General features: G+C 44.1%; 1 protein-coding gene across 4 annotated transcripts in view; it reads right to left on the bottom strand.

The window, feature by feature from the left end:
- Positions 1-15,333, bottom strand: part of creb5b (cAMP responsive element binding protein 5b) — a 68,125-nt gene extending 52,792 nt beyond the window's left edge. For 3 of the 4 annotated variants that reach the window (XM_030370766.1, XM_030370767.1, XM_030370768.1), the window contains exons 1-5: positions 15,248-15,333; positions 11,221-11,298; positions 10,457-10,592; positions 9,035-9,156; positions 7,436-7,572 (exon numbers count right to left, since the gene is read on the bottom strand). In XM_030370766.1, the coding sequence (XP_030226626.1) occupies positions 7,436-7,572; positions 9,035-9,156; positions 10,457-10,592; positions 11,221-11,274 (449 nt within the window). In that variant the 5' untranslated portion in view covers positions 11,275-11,298; positions 15,248-15,333. The remainder of the gene's footprint in view (positions 1-7,435; positions 7,573-9,034; positions 9,157-10,456; positions 10,593-11,220; positions 11,299-15,247) is intronic. The other variant, XM_030370769.1, reaches the window with a different exon arrangement.
- Positions 15,334-15,643: the final 310 nt, after the last annotated feature.

Genomic DNA, 15,643 nt, shown 5'->3' with positions numbered 1-15,643 from the left:
AGCAAATACACTGGATGTCATTGTGATTGATGAGAATAGCAGAGAGGTTTTCCTATGGGAAGTTGGTTGTACTTTTGACTCAAGTTTGGAGGAAGCTTTCCTTACTAAACAGGTTAAATATCAACCATTAGTGCAAGCGATTATACATTTAGGCTATAAATGCCAGCTTATCGTTTTTATTTTCGGCACGCGAGGTCATGTCCACAGGCTGGTGGTCAGAGGCTTGAGAATTATGAGGTTGTCCAAATGTAAAGCCAAGCAGCTTGCAACATATTGCTCAATCTCCTCCATTATAGGCAGCCGAGCTATTTGGAGGAGGAGGTGTTTTCTGTACCCATAGATTTTCTCTGTCTGTTAACAGACTGTGCTCAACCAACGTTGATTGAATAAGCCCATGTGTAAGTATTGTCTATTCTGTGCATGTTTGACTTAAGTACTTGAACATGTTGTTTCGAGGATGTAGGGCATCAAAAGCAACTGAAAATATTTGTGCCCTTGCAATGTATTTTATAAATGCGGACACAAATAAAGATATTGAAATGTGTGTGTCTTTTTCTTTTTTTCTTTTTATTTATTAAAAAGGGAAGTATTAGAAGTAACAAAGTTACAATATAAAACGGGCCTGTCTCAGTAAAATAACTGATTTCCAGCAGGTACCTGTTCTGCAGCACATATAACATACAGGGACAAGGCACATCGCACGTGTGTGTGTGTGTGTGTGTGTGTGTGTGTGTGTGTGTGTGTGTGTGTGTGTGTGTGTGTGTGTGTATGTGTGTGCGTGTGCGTGTGCGTGTGTGTGTGTGTGTGTGTTTGTGTGTGTGTGTGTGAGTGTGGTTAGTGTCCGTGTTTTTGTGGGGGGTTGGTGTGTGTTTGTGTACGTGTGGTTGTGTGTGTGGGTAATGAGAGGCTGTGGCTCTATTACGGGGTTGATAAGGGCCTGTGCTCTGGGCCCCAGGGGAGAGCAGGTAGACTCGCTGCAGTCCTGACCTGCACTCTCAAATTACTGCCCCCCAAACCAGGCTCCCCAGCAATTCCCCTGGTGTGTCCTCCACCTCCGTCTCCTCCCCTTTCCTCTACCCCCCATGACATCACTGTAAGCCTACCTTAGCCACTAGCTATTCCTTTGTATCTCTCTGTGTGATTTTTTAACACTAAGAGGCTGGCTGCCGTCCAAGACAGGCGGGATAGAGAGAGAGAGTGTGAGAGAAAGAAGAGAGGGAGAGAGAGAGAGAAGAGAGAGAGTTGGAGAGACGGGAGAGAGATGGAGAGGAGAGAGAGAGAGAGAGAGAGAGAGAGAGAGAGAGAGAGAGAGAGAGAGAGAGAGAGAGAGAGAGAGAGAGAGAGAGAGTGAGGGAGAGACAGAGAGAGAGAGAGGGGGGAGGGAGGGCGAGAGAGCAGTCGGTCCACTGACTCATATCCTTCCCTTTTGACTCCACTCCAGCAGTGATGTAATGCTCTTGGCTTGTATCCCTCCCCCACCTACTGCCTGCCCCTTTAAACCCCTCCCTCCTCTGCGCTCTATTTCCCTGTCTTCCCCTCAACCTACCTCTCTCGGCCAGCCCTCCCTTTCTCTCTCCCCCTCTCTCTCTCTCCCTCTTTCCCCCTCCCTCTCTCCCTCTCTTCCCCTCTCTCTCTCTCCCTCTCTCCCCCTCTCTCTCTCTCTCTCTCTCTCTCTCTCTCTCTCTCTCTCTCTCTCTCTCTCTCTCTCTCTCTCTCTCTTCTCTCTCTCTCTCCCCCTCTCTCTCTCTCTCTCTCTCTCTCTCTCTCTCTCTCTCTCTCTCTCTCTCTCTCTCTCTCTCTCTCTCTCTCTCTCTCTCTCTCTCTCTCTCTCTCTCTTTCTCTCTCTCTCCCCCTCTCTCTCTCTCTCTCTCTCTCTCTCACTCTCTCTCTCTCTCTCTCTCTCTCTCTCTCTCTCTCTCTCTCTCTCTCTCTCTCTCGCTCTCCTCACTGGGTGAAGTAACTGAGCGCTTGGTAGACACAGCAGCGAGAAAACTTTGAATGTATCCAAAACAGCCCAGGGCCGGGTTCCAGACACTTGGGAGACGGTGGTGTGGTTACCATAGCAACAGGGGTAAACAGAGGGAGAAACAAGGGCCTCAAACAGCTTGCAGCTGCCTGGCTCTCTGCGTAAACTGTGCAGGACCAGCCCCTGATTGACTGCCTTTAATCACTGTTGGGAGGAGAGTGCCATGGGGTTTGGACTGCGGAAATAATACCAATCTGATCAAATAAATCAGGGCTAATGGGTCAAGACACTGACTGACTTTTATTAGGGGGTGAGTGGAGAGCTGGTAATAGGGGATGAGGGGGGGGGTGGCATCCATCTGGCGGACAGTGGGGCCATGATGAGCATACACCATGTTTGGTTTGTGGAACAAGGGACTATACTTATCCCTCTCCCCATATGAAACATCATAATACAGATAGTGTTATCGTAAAATATACATTCACTCATTGACTCATTCAATTATGAGTGTATAATGACCCAGTGCGGTTCAATTAAGATATGAAAAGAATCATATTCACCTATAAGTGAAGTCCCCCTTATTACAAACGTTTTTAGGGATTCCTTTACCCTGCCCTGTTCCCCTCAGTTTACACTCCCCCTCCCCCACCCCAGCATGCTAGCTCTCAGCATGCTGGAGGTTTTCCGCCCTCCAGGATTTCCTCGGCCGCACTTGTACATACCCCCCCTTCGTCTTATCTAGTGCAACAGCTCTGTTTACTTTTTAACCTTTTCCTCCCAACACCCTGTTCTCTTTCTTCATCCACCTGGTGGCTGCAGGTCTCCCACTTCTTCCATCCCCCCTCCCTCCCATCCTCCTTTCCTATTTCAACAACTGATCCTTCACCTCCCCCAACACACACACACACACACACACACACACACACACACACACACACACACACACACACACACACACACACACACACACACACACACACACACCTCTGATCCCCTTCTTCCTCTCCTTCATCTACCGCTGATTCCCCCCCCCCCCCCCCCCCCCCCCCAAGCTCTCTGGAACTGAGTGCCTGTCCTTGTGTGTTTGTGTGTGTGTGTGTGTGTGTGTGTGTGTGTGTGTGTGTGTGTGTGTGTGTGTGTGTGTGTGTGTGTGTGTGTGTGTGCGCACACATGCGCGTGTGTGTGTGTGTGTGTGGGTTTGTTTGTGTGTGTGAGTGTGAGTCTGCTGGGGCAGGAGCCTGCTTGTGTGGTGGCCCCTGGGGCGGGGATGACACAGGCCTGCTGGAATGAGGGAAAGGAGTCTGGGCGTTCCTATGCACTGTTAAACCCGCTGCAGTACACAATGAGCTCATCTTAATTCAGCTCAGATGGTCATCCTGCTCTCTTGCTGTATGTCTCTCTTTCCCTCTCTCTAATTAATAACACTGTGTCCCTTAAAAAACCCTGATCCCCCCCCCCCCTTCAGCCCACTCACCCCCCCCCCCCTTAAATCCAGTCTCCCCCACCTCCATCCAGCCTCCCCTTCAGCCCAGTCCCCCCATCTTCACCCTCCCGTCATTGACCCAGTCCCCCCACCTCCATCCCCCCCCCCCCCCCTTCAGCCCAGTCCACCCACCTCCATCCCCCCCCCTTCAGCCCAGTCCCCCCACCTCCATCCACCCCCCCCTTCAGCCCAGTCCACCCACCTCCATCCCCCCCCCTTCAGCCCAGTCCACCCACCTCCATCACCCCCCCTTCAGCCCAGTCCCCCCACCTCCATCCCCCCCCCTTCAGCCCAGTCCCTCCACCTCCATCCACCCCCCGCCCCTTGAGCCCAGTCCCCCCCACCTCCATCCCCCCCCCTTCAGCCCAGTCCCTCCACCTCCACCCCCCGCCCCTTCAGCCCAGTCCCTCCACCTCCATCCCCCCCCCTTCAGCCCAGTCCCCCCCACCTCCATCCCCCCCCCTTCAGCCCAGTCCCTCCACCTCCATCCCCCCCCCTTCAGCCCAGTCCCCCCCACCTTCACCCCCCCAGTAATTCAGTCAATGGCCGTTCAATCAATAATAGTGTGACAAATCATGCATTCGAAAGTAATGCCATATTTGAAAAAATGTTGAGGTAAAGCACATTGAAAAGCATAGCACCAAGTGTTTTTTTCAATATCGTTAGGCACATTATCCTACTGAGAAAAGTATATCAAACCACAGCAATTTTCACACTGTGTTTAGTTTGTGGTTAACTGAAGAACACAGGTTATATTCATGTCAACCTCCCTCCATAACACATAGCAGGAACCACAAGATGCAAATGGAAATGCAATGTGTGAAAAAAACTCCTAAATATGTTTCAACAATGATATCACCTGTAAGGTGTGAAGTATGAATTTTAATGAAGAATGGTACCGTTTATTGAAATGGGTGAAACATAGTAAGTCCATGTGTGCGAAGGTGAAACCTAGTACAAAGAGGACATGTTTTGACAATGCATCACAACATAATGAAACCTTTCCTTTCCATTGCCTGTCCAATCAGACATTACGGAGTCCAACTGGGTTCAGCTTTGGTCATGTTGTTTATTTGAAATGACTGAATTCCTCAGCTAAACCTGAGAGAATGGATCTAATTTGTATGCCTTTCTACCCCGACCAATGTACTAACATTTCCCCCCTCTCTCTCTATTCATTCTCTGCATTCTGTGTAACGCTCATGGGTGACTGGGTATGTCTAACACATTTTATTCTAACACAACTTAGAGCCAGATGTTTAGATGTGCAAGGCAGATGCTTCAGATCATTTCTCTGTACAATAGAGATGGCACCAACATTGAGATTGGCTGTATTTTGCTTATATTTTAATAGTGGCTTCTGAATGGCCCATGTGTGTGTGTGTGTGTGTGTGTGTGTGTGTGTGTGTGTGTGTGTGTGTGTGTGTGTGTGTGTGTGTGTGTGTGTGTGTGTGTGTGTGTGTGTGTGTGTGTGTGTGAGTGAGTGCATGCATGTGTGTGTATGGGTGTGTGTGTGTTTGGATTTCTTTCTGTAAGCATGCATGCATGCATGTGTTTGTATGTGTCAGTGTGTGTATATGTGTGTGTGTGTATATGTATGTGTGTGTGTGTGTGTGTGTGTCAATGAGTGTGTGTGTGTGTGTGTGTGTGTGTGTGTGTGTGTGTGTGTGTGTGTGTGTGTGTGTGTGTGTGTGTGTGTGTGTGTGTGTGTGGGGGTGTGTGTGTGTGTGTGTGTGTGTGTGTGTGTGTGAGAGAAGTGTCCTCAGGTTTCACAGCTGCAAGCTCAACACATTCCTAAAGTAAAAGTGATTGAGGAAAGCCAATCTTAATTTATTTCAAGCCTCGAAGCTCTTTAGTAAACATTACGGCCAAAATTACTTGTTATTCAAATTTTCTAATTCAGTGGATCCCCTTTGCCAGAAGAGAGGCGATTCAGGAATGTTGATGGCAACTGAGTGCTTCTTATTGTTTGTGATATTGTGTATTTCGGAATCTATGGCTTGTTTACATCAAAGATTTTGTGATGTTGTTGTGAAAAAAAAATGCACAGCTATTACATATTAGCTCCTCAGTCCAGAATGTTCATGTCAATCGTGCTGCACATGGCCCATGTGCACACAGATAGCTTAGTGTCACATAAACTAAGATAGATGCGGACATGTTAGATGTAGTTAGATGCATCTTTCAATAATAATGGTCTCTGTGCAGCTCAAGTATCTGTCAGAGAACTGAGCCGATCAGAGCAGAGATTCCTTTCTGAGCTTACATTGATCACCATAAACCCTTTTGGTGGGTTCATAGTGTGAAATAAGTTATGCTTTGTTGTAATAGTGGCATGCAACAAGGTCAGAGAGTAAGTACAAAGCGACCCCATTTGTGCTCTAATTTGGAGCACATATGTTGTAATTTAATTTTGGGTGGTGGTAGTGGGGGCCCATGAAGTGGGTAGAGGTAGAGGGACGCAGCGGCTAAGAGCGTCCTGTGGAGGCAGCGGCCCACAGGTGAGGGGTCGTCTTAGCCCTGGCTTTCCTGCTGATGCCAGCGCTTCCAAATCAAGTGAGACTCACCTCGCCCAGGAGAGGTGAGTTCCTCTGCTGTGTGATGAGATTCCACCTTCATCGCTGTAAACATATACTTACTAGTTTGAGTCGGCGAGAGTAGATCAGGCCATGTCCCCCCCCTTGGCGGTGATTACTGGTCTAAAAGGATGAAATTCCACCCTTTCTTTGGACAAAGAGTCTGTCAGGGTGCCAGTCAGGCATAGTGATCGGCCTCCCATCCAATATTCACTAGTTCCTCAAGCTGTAAATCTAAACACGGTCACTGATTGAACACTGAGCTGCCCCGAGCCCGGTTGCTCACCGCAAAATAATAATTAAATCAAACCGATCACAGACGACGCTTTAAGGCAGCAGTTGAATGGTACAATGTCGTATGTATGTGTATTGGCATATGTGGTGTGGTTTTGTGAACCTGTGTGTGTTTTTTTCAGGTTAACAATGGCATATCATTGACAAAATATATATATATATATATATATATATATATATATATATATATATATATATATATATATAAATGTTTTTGAACCCTTTAAAACAGCTATTGCCCATTTGTCTTTCTAGTAAAATGGTACATTCTGAATAAAGCACTACAAGCTAGTTGAAAGGTTGTCAGTATTATGAGAAAAATCCACAACACCAACTCCCTGAACACCACATATACTGGGCCTTGGTGTACATGGCTGGTCATACAAGTTTTAATACTGAGAGACAGCTGGCAGCAGAAAAGGCGTACTTCAGACTGTGATCCCTATTACCAGTGAATTTAGTATTTTAAAACATTAAATGTTAAACCAACCTAAGCCCAGCAAGGGCTGAAGCGTGGGCGATAAGTAGTGAGACAATATTAATGCTCACTTTCGAGGGACTGATCGGACAGCATCACACCCAGTGCCAGCTTCCCATGCTTCGCAAGATGTAACAGAACACTAAGATTACCTCAGAGAATACCACACAGCGATGACAATCTGCTTAGAGACATTAGCAGAGGGCCATCGCTGGGGGCTTCCTTTCAGCTTTCACTACATTTGGACCATCCTTAACTCCATCCATAAGATCATCAAGATACCATACACACCAACCCACCCATGCACTCACACACACACACACACACACACACACACACACACACACACACACACACACACACACACACACACACACACACACACACACACACACACACACACACACACACACACACACACACACCCTTCTTAGGGACTGTTTCTAGGCAACAATCACCAAGTCGAAGACATATATTCCATTTGATCTATTATTAGATTGCCAAGGAAGATCATGTAGGGTAATAATATGTGCGAGAAAAGCACAAAAATTTGCATGTTTACGGTGGTATCTTAACAACCAAAGCAAGTTAGGTGTTAGTGTAGCAGTTGTATGAACAACTCTTCTTGTGCCTCTTACCTGATGTGTCTGTTGGTTGATGGAGCCTGTGTTATTACAGAGCTGGACTGGGGAGAGGGGAGGGCCTGCTGGATCACCACGCTGCTGTCATGGCTGCCCATCCTCGAGTGGGACTGCTGGTGCTGCATGGAGATGTTCTGTGAGCAGAGAAAAACATTAGATAAAGAGAAAGAGACACAGACAGAGAGTGAGATTAGGGGCTTTGTGAGAGTACAGAACTGCAGGTTATTGTTAAACGTCCCTTTAGCTTTGTCACTGCCTAGCCGTCAGCAGCAAATCACCGGCAACAAGAGGGTGTTGGTGATGAGAAAGTATGTAAGCTGTCATCAGACGAGAGTCCTTAGTGGAGCTTGTGAGTAGCTCTACTGAGAACTACGTTGCCATCTTGTTATTAACTCAGCAGAAAATGTTTTTTTATTTCCCCTTCAGCACAGGTGATGACCGATACATTTCAAAATAGCATACTAAGTGAAAAGAATACACATTCCACCAACTGCACCCTGTTTGGGGTTCACAGGCTGAACCTGTTAAGGTGTGCTTGGAACTTCACGTCAAACCAAAGCCTGAATAAAATATACATCCAAATTAATAAAAGTTATACTTTATAGAAAAAGTCTGGGGGCTTTAAAATCAAAAGCTTCAGATATGAAAAAGAGCACCTATTTTTCATGAAAGGAAATATTGGGTTACAATATTATAAAAAAACATTTGCTCTGCTGGAGAGTTCAATGGCTCAGACATGGCGTACCGGCGCACAGACACACTCCAGAAGGCCAGTGTGGGCATGAGCATGTTTCCCCCAAACGTTAGATAAGCATTAACTCGCTGGAGGTGATCTGACTTGTCACCTGTCTCCCAGGTACGTGGCCCCCAGGGTGGATTCATACATAATGCACAAATGATCACCGCTGTTCCAGACAGACATGAGCTAGCCCTAGCTCAACACTAGGCTGCACATGCATGTGACGTCCTAGCGCTCCCGCAAAGAGCTGACTCTCAATTTTTGTGGAGAACAGGAAATAATATGTCTCCCGCCCTTGGAGGTGAGCCGCGTTGAGCTGTTTGAAGTACAGGTGGAGAACTGGAGCTCTCCTTCCCACTTAATGAGAGTGAGAGGTCTCTGTCTGAGGTCTCTGTCCGTCAACAGGTATTGGAACACAGTGTTTGGATGTCTACTACTACATATCTGTAGTATGTTACATTATTCGTATGTGTTTGAAAACTGATTTAAAGTATGCTGTTACATATACTATAACAGTATTTTAGGTCCTTAAAAATATATCTATTGAGAGAATTTGGCACTGATGAAAAATGGATTGCAGTAATATCACGATTTTATTAATTTTTTTGCCAGTACAGCCACTGAAACTCTATCCGATTGCAATACATTATAAACAAGTCAAAGAGTCAGCCCTGTAAGACGACTATCAGCTCATTAGGAACAGATAGGGGCTTGGTGCCTTGCTCAAGGACACCTGAACACTTTTTAGTTAGGGGAAGCACTGGGAATCACACCATCATCAACCCATTGCTAACTACTGCGCTATTTAGAAATAACCGAAAATGAAAAAGCCTGAGAAAGTCTCCTCTGCTGTCTACCTGTTTGTGGTCCTCCTCTTCCTGGGCCTTGCGGAACTCCTGCTCGATGGAGCAGTCAAGCTCGCTGAACAAGCCCACCTCCTCACAGTTCTTCAGGAAGCGTGTCGGAGTCGGTGTCTGGTCTGAGATTTAGTGAATGTAGATGAGTCAACTTTCAAAAATTACGTTCCTCATTGTAACAATATGCATTCAATGACCTACGTACTATCAGTAGATTAAGTGGAAACTGTAATTCACAGGAAATAAAACATTGCACTCATAATGTTTTTATAAGTGTCAGATCCCAGCTATGTGTTTCAACCAAGCCCAGGCCAACTGTGTGAGAGCCCCATCGGTTTGTCTCCCGCAAAGCTGTGATATTTAACTTGACTTTGGGGAGGAATCAGATTTCAGACAGTTCAGGTGATTTTTGGATCAAGCTTCTTTAGAGGACTCAAAGCATAAACTAATGAGCTACTCTGGCTAGACTGGGGATGGTCTTCAACATTCAAGAGCTTAGTACTCAAAACACAGTTTTGCTAAAGATTCTCAAAAATAAGTTTATGCGAATCTTGACTTCCATCTCATTCAATAATTTTCTAAATTGTGGTGATATACCATACCAGTGGTGGACTCACAATACTGAAATAGCCCTTGAAAATCAATGACTTAACCACGGACAATGTTATGCATTATTACATTTCAGGCTCTCCACGACTGGACAGTTCTGAGCTGTAACTCAGACAGGATAAGGACACTCGGCCTAGAAAACATGATCCTCTTGTCCACTGGTTGTAAATAATGAAACAGGACAGTCACAATCTCAGCCGCATAGTGGGAAACACTGTGGTCCTTCAGCAGAACCATAGCTTGGCCTTCACAGGTAGAGACCCAGGTCGTTATGTACTACTTTGCTCTGTACATTAATACACCACCTCAACTATTCTTCATCTTCCCCCACTTTAAATAGTTGTAAACCATTGTCTTATGCATAACCCATCACCATCTTGACTGTCAGAGGTGGACTGACGACAGTGAGGGGGATAAAGGGGTGTCCAGTGGAGTATGTAACAGTATTCATCCTTGGCTATACATTCATCATAACACGCTTACGCTTCTGCTGTTCCTTCTGAGTTAAAGAGAAAAGCTGGTGGTTGCCCCTTAATCTCTGCAGAAAAGGAGAAAACTATGGCAATCATAGGTTTTCTGCTGTTCAATCATCTTCTATGTCACCATAGGCGACTGGGACAGACGTGTTCGTACATTTTTCTCAACCTAAATGCATGTCTGGTTGTGCGTGAGTCAGTAGCAGCTAACAGATCTGATTATAAAAGAAGAAATTCACCTCCCCTATGGGGATGGTGCGCTTTGTGAGTGTGTGGAGCTGGCTGTAATTCACCTGATTGAGCGCTGTGTGAGTGTTTGGAGCTGGCTGTAGTTCACCTGATGGAGCGCTGTGTGAGTGTTGAGGCGGCTGTGGTTCACCTGATAACAGGCTGTCATTCTTTATGGAGGGGAACTTCAACGTCATCTCATGCTTGTGTCGGTGAATCATCAGGTGGTCCTCGGTGGGAAATCGCTGTTATGATTCAGAATGTGAAGAAACACATTTAAGCTCTCACTCTGATTACAGTACACAAGCCATACATGCCTTTAATATTTACTTCTAATCCAAAATTATTTCTAACACATTTTATAAAAATGTCCTCAGGTGTTCATCTTGGTCATGTTCATGATATCAACATAAAATAGTTCTTCTTTTTTCAAACCTGCAGCAGAAAGATAGTGTACTTTATAGTTTGTGTTTCCTTCAGTTGCTCTGTCTATGTCTGCTGTGTGAGACAGTATCCAGCTCCTTAGGCCTCCTGGTTATAATACAGTACACACACACACACACACACGCAAACACACACACACACACACACACACACACACACACACACACACACACACACACACACACACACACACACACACACACACACACACACACACACTGGCTCGTACAGACACAAACACTCACTCACTCACTCACTCACTCACACACACACACACACACACACACACACACACACACACACACACACACACACACACACACACACACACACATACACACACACACACACACACACACACACAGGCTTGTACAGACACACAGACACACATTCTCACACACAGTGTGGTCCTGTCTGGTCTGGACTCACCTGAGAACATCCAGGAGCGCTGCACACAAAAGGCCTTTCCTGCTCTGAGTTCATCACTCCAGCCGAGTCCTCATAAAACTACAAACAAACCAAGCAGGAAATCAAGGAGGGGGGCGTTGAATAACCACAGTTTACCCAACAGCACACACACACTAGATAAATACATATGCCGTGTCATTCTAGATGGAGCGCAGTCATTACACCTGAAAAAATCCCAGTGGTTGTTTTAGGCCAGCTACATTCCTCCCTGCATAATCTACAGCCATGACAATCAACGTTTAAATTCCAGGGGATTTTTCTAAAGATGAGGAGGGTGTATATGTTAATGACGTGTGTCTTTAAAAGAATCATCATTTTACAACTTGGTACATTGAACTTAGTTGGATCTTGTTGTTAATGTGCTGCCAATTTAAAATGTATTTACATTTTCTAAGTAGTGTAACATAAATAGAGAACCACCACCATCATGTCTGGAAGATTGTGACAAAGGACGGGTAAATTAATTCACGTTGATTCAATAATGGCCATGCACAGTCTGACAGTGTGACAGGAAGCCACAGAGCATGAGAAAGAAAAGTGCAAAGGATTGATCAATTGGGTTTCTACTTTTGCTCCCAAGTTACCGACATTGGGCAGTGCATGCAATGCACATTCCAACTGTGCCAAGGGTGCGTTTAATAAGGTATTCCTGTTGCCCATTGCCTCATATTAACTATGCAATGAATCCTGAAGATGAAGAAAAACGTTTAACACTAATCAATGCCTCTGTAGTAACTTGTTAAATCAAATCATTTTGTAAAGCTTGTTCTAACATTAATTTACACAAGCAAGGATTACTGGTTTTAGCTTTCATTATATTTTGTCCCTGCTATAAAAGAGAATCACATGGGCTAACAGGTCTTTGAGTTGAACAAAAATACCATGCATCCTATTGTCAAAAGGTCAAATCAAATCTATCTATTTTGTTGATATTTATTTTAAATGTATTCAATGTGTATTATAGCCTGGTTATAACATTTCACATTTTTCTTTATGCTGTGTTTGGATTTGACAAACACAGCAGTTGCCTGTGGCGTCATTGCTAGACCTGTTTTGAGAGATATGTCACTATCCACTGCTAACTAACCTCCTCAAATATGTCTCCATTAAGGTCATGCCAGATGCACAAGTGGCTATCAATTGCAAATAATTATAATACATTACAGGTGAGACTTTGTCCATTTGAACCATGCTATTATTTCCAAGTAAAACTCAGCAAGACGAGAACATTATTTTCAAGCTGACAGCAAAAAGCTTTTGAGGAAGAAATTATTGTGGACATTCTTGTAACCTCTGTGCTGTGCTTAAACAGTACGACAATTATACAATCTAACAAAATCAGCAAGACAATGCCTCTTCCTCCAAGGTCCATGGTGGAACTCAAGTTGCACCAGACAGTCCTGATATATTTTTTTATAGCACCCATTAAGTCTAAAAGTGCTCTACAAGTCCCCATTAATACGGTGACAATTTGCCCCAGCATTAAGAAGAAAATCCTCCACACCTCCATCAGGTAAAGAAATAAAGGTAAAGGGATAAAAGTGTTTGACCAATGAGTACTGCGGTTAACATACAGCAGTCCTATGGTAAAAACCTGCATAAACCCCCTGAAAACAGACATTTCCGTATACACTATGGTATACTTATGTGTTTGTACACTAAAACAGACTATTTCTTTAAGCCCATTCAAAACAATTTAGCATTTTATTATGGTCAGCAGTGGCGTTTTCCTAACAAGCCATACTTCACGACACAGCCCGGAAAAAGGCTCTGGACAGAGTCTCTCTGTCAAAAGGTAAGGCTGCTCTCTTTTCTTCACCAGCTCAGCACTGCTTATTTCTTCTAACCTATATGTGCTATCACCTGGCTTGTTTTGACATAAAAAACTTCCAAATCAAACCTTTAACGTCTACCAATTAAAACCCAGCTTTCTATTTGAAGTTTGCATTTTGAAAAAGTAATTTATCTTGGTACAGCAAACACACAATACTATAATTATCATCTTAACGTTGCTTTTTTTCCCTCTATATTACAACTCTCGGTGAATGTTAATCGCATTAACTCCTCATTTGTTTTTATCATTAAAGTGACTGGTTTACATCATGTTTAAAGTTATGTTCACGTTTGTTTGATATATCCCTTTCATGGTAAATGTGAGTATCAGTTTCTAAGTTATTTGATCTAGTAAATAGTTACACTATCAAACCCTTCCAACAATTGAATAACAAACCATTTTTTTAGGAAGCAACATTCGGACATATGGCATACATGATATCTGAAGAGATAGAATAGGGAATGGGTGAAAAACGTTTTTTCTCACCACATTCCTCTTTAAAAATGAATAAATATATATGTTTAGCAGGAAATTCAAACCATTTGGCAATAATGAACATGGATTCTGTCTTTACCTCTGTTAATTATCCAATAGCGTTCACACTTTAAATGATCAATTGTCAACATTTTTCCTTGAAATAGGCACTTGGATGCAATTTTCTAGGCCTATAGATGTTTTAGTTTAGCAGAAGAACGTTTGGTTACACTTTACATTCACTAAAGCATGAAGGCGTAGAAGAATTAGGGGCCAGAGTTCGACTTTAGGTGGACCTGGGGAGGAACTCTCCAGGTACAGGTCACAAATTAGAATTTAAACAATATGCTCAGGAAAGGGAAAGGGGTGGGGTTGGAGTGCACAGGCATACAGGGTTATAGGAGCAGGCACAAACAACACCACCGATCCAGTCTCCTGCTCCCTGGCCTTTGACAGAAAGTTTCAGGTGGGACGGAGCCCCTCAGGCATAGATAGAATCCAACCGTGTTAGAAACCAACCGTGGTTTCTCTGTCTCTATTTATTTCTCTTTATTCTAAATGTACTGTGTAGCCAACATTTTCAAAGGTATTACTTAGAAAAAATATTTGCAAACGACATTTGGAAACAAGTAGGCTAATCAATGTTATGTTATATTTATTGTATTAATGATTTAAATTTATTTGTAAAAAGGAAATCAGGCGAAGTATTTCTAGGCCTGGTTAGTGTTATTAAGGAACTTTATCATAAGTCCTTCTAAAATGTTAATTAGTTCATCAAATAAATATTAAAATACTTGAGTTGCGTTGCAGCTGAACCTGCCTTGCTGGAGAGCTGCCATCGAGCGACACGCGTGAAACGAGTTGTTATTGATCAACAGCAGGGTCCGCGAACACAACAGGGGGTTTAACCCTTGCAACCCCATTCGACTTTTCTTTAGTTGACAGAAACCTCTGATAGAACAAACAATATGTCGGCGATCAATCAAATAACCTACCCATTGTCCGGCCTGCAGAATTAGGCTACGTGATATCGGTGATATTTCTTCATCAACAGGGAAATCAACGTGAACAACTCATCACTATTAAATGTCGAGTCTCAGTCTCCTGTATTTTTGATAAAGCACCACTTCATCTATGAGATGATCCATGAAGCGCACTCTTGCAGTCAGTAGGATGAACGCCGGCTGCCTATCCCGGGACGGGACAGCCCTGAATGGGACAACGTGCAGACGGAGCTCACCTCGCGCATTCTGAGACCACTGTGGCGCTACAATGATTCTGGGTTTAAGGTCAAATGAAGCAACGGACATTGTTATTTAATTTTTCTATTCGATTGAGCGCTTTTGACATGATGAATGATAGACTTGCCTTCAATGAGGTAATAGCCTCCCTCATTGAAGGTAGTTGACAGTCCGGAGCAGCACTTGACTCGCAGCGTAACTCCTCACAGTCAACAGATCGGTCAGATATCAGGTTCTACATGAGATGCTACCCTCACACAAGAGACGATTGTCTTATAACGTCGCATGCAAGGTAGAAAAACAGGTCATTATGCCTTTACTTTCGTGCAACACCAGAACCAATATGAATATAATCATAAATTATTTAACAACTATAACAAACCAAAAAGGTTGCTGGATGCACCCTGTTCTTGATATTCATAGAATATTTGTAACTCACCAAACAATTGCAGAAAATGTGAAGCAGCCTCTCAGATGAAACCACGCTGGACTGAGAAAAGATTACAATACGATCTATTTAGAGAGCATCACGTCACCCTAGGGTGACGTCACGTGGGATTCCTGAACTTCTAAATCATTGCAGTCCGCTTGGAGGCGGTGCAGCACGAGGCTCGCGGGCACGAGGCTCACGGGCTTTGAACATGGAGGAGCACCACTTACAATTAACTTTGCAACAGTTTATGAGCGACATTCCTTAGCTAATTTGATAAGCAGAAATGTTGTTCAGTTAAGTAGATGAAGTGTCTAACTAACTAACTAATTGGAAATTATAGGCCTACACATGAGTTAGAAACATAAATAATGAATGTAGGCTAGATTTGAATGTTCTTCCGGC

This window comes from Gadus morhua, chromosome 11 (genome assembly GCF_902167405.1).
Source record: "Gadus morhua chromosome 11, gadMor3.0, whole genome shotgun sequence".
Taxonomy (NCBI): Eukaryota; Metazoa; Chordata; class Actinopteri; order Gadiformes; family Gadidae; genus Gadus; species Gadus morhua.
The sequence above is the reverse complement of the archived record's forward strand: the minus strand, read 5'-3'. Positions and strand labels throughout refer to the sequence as shown.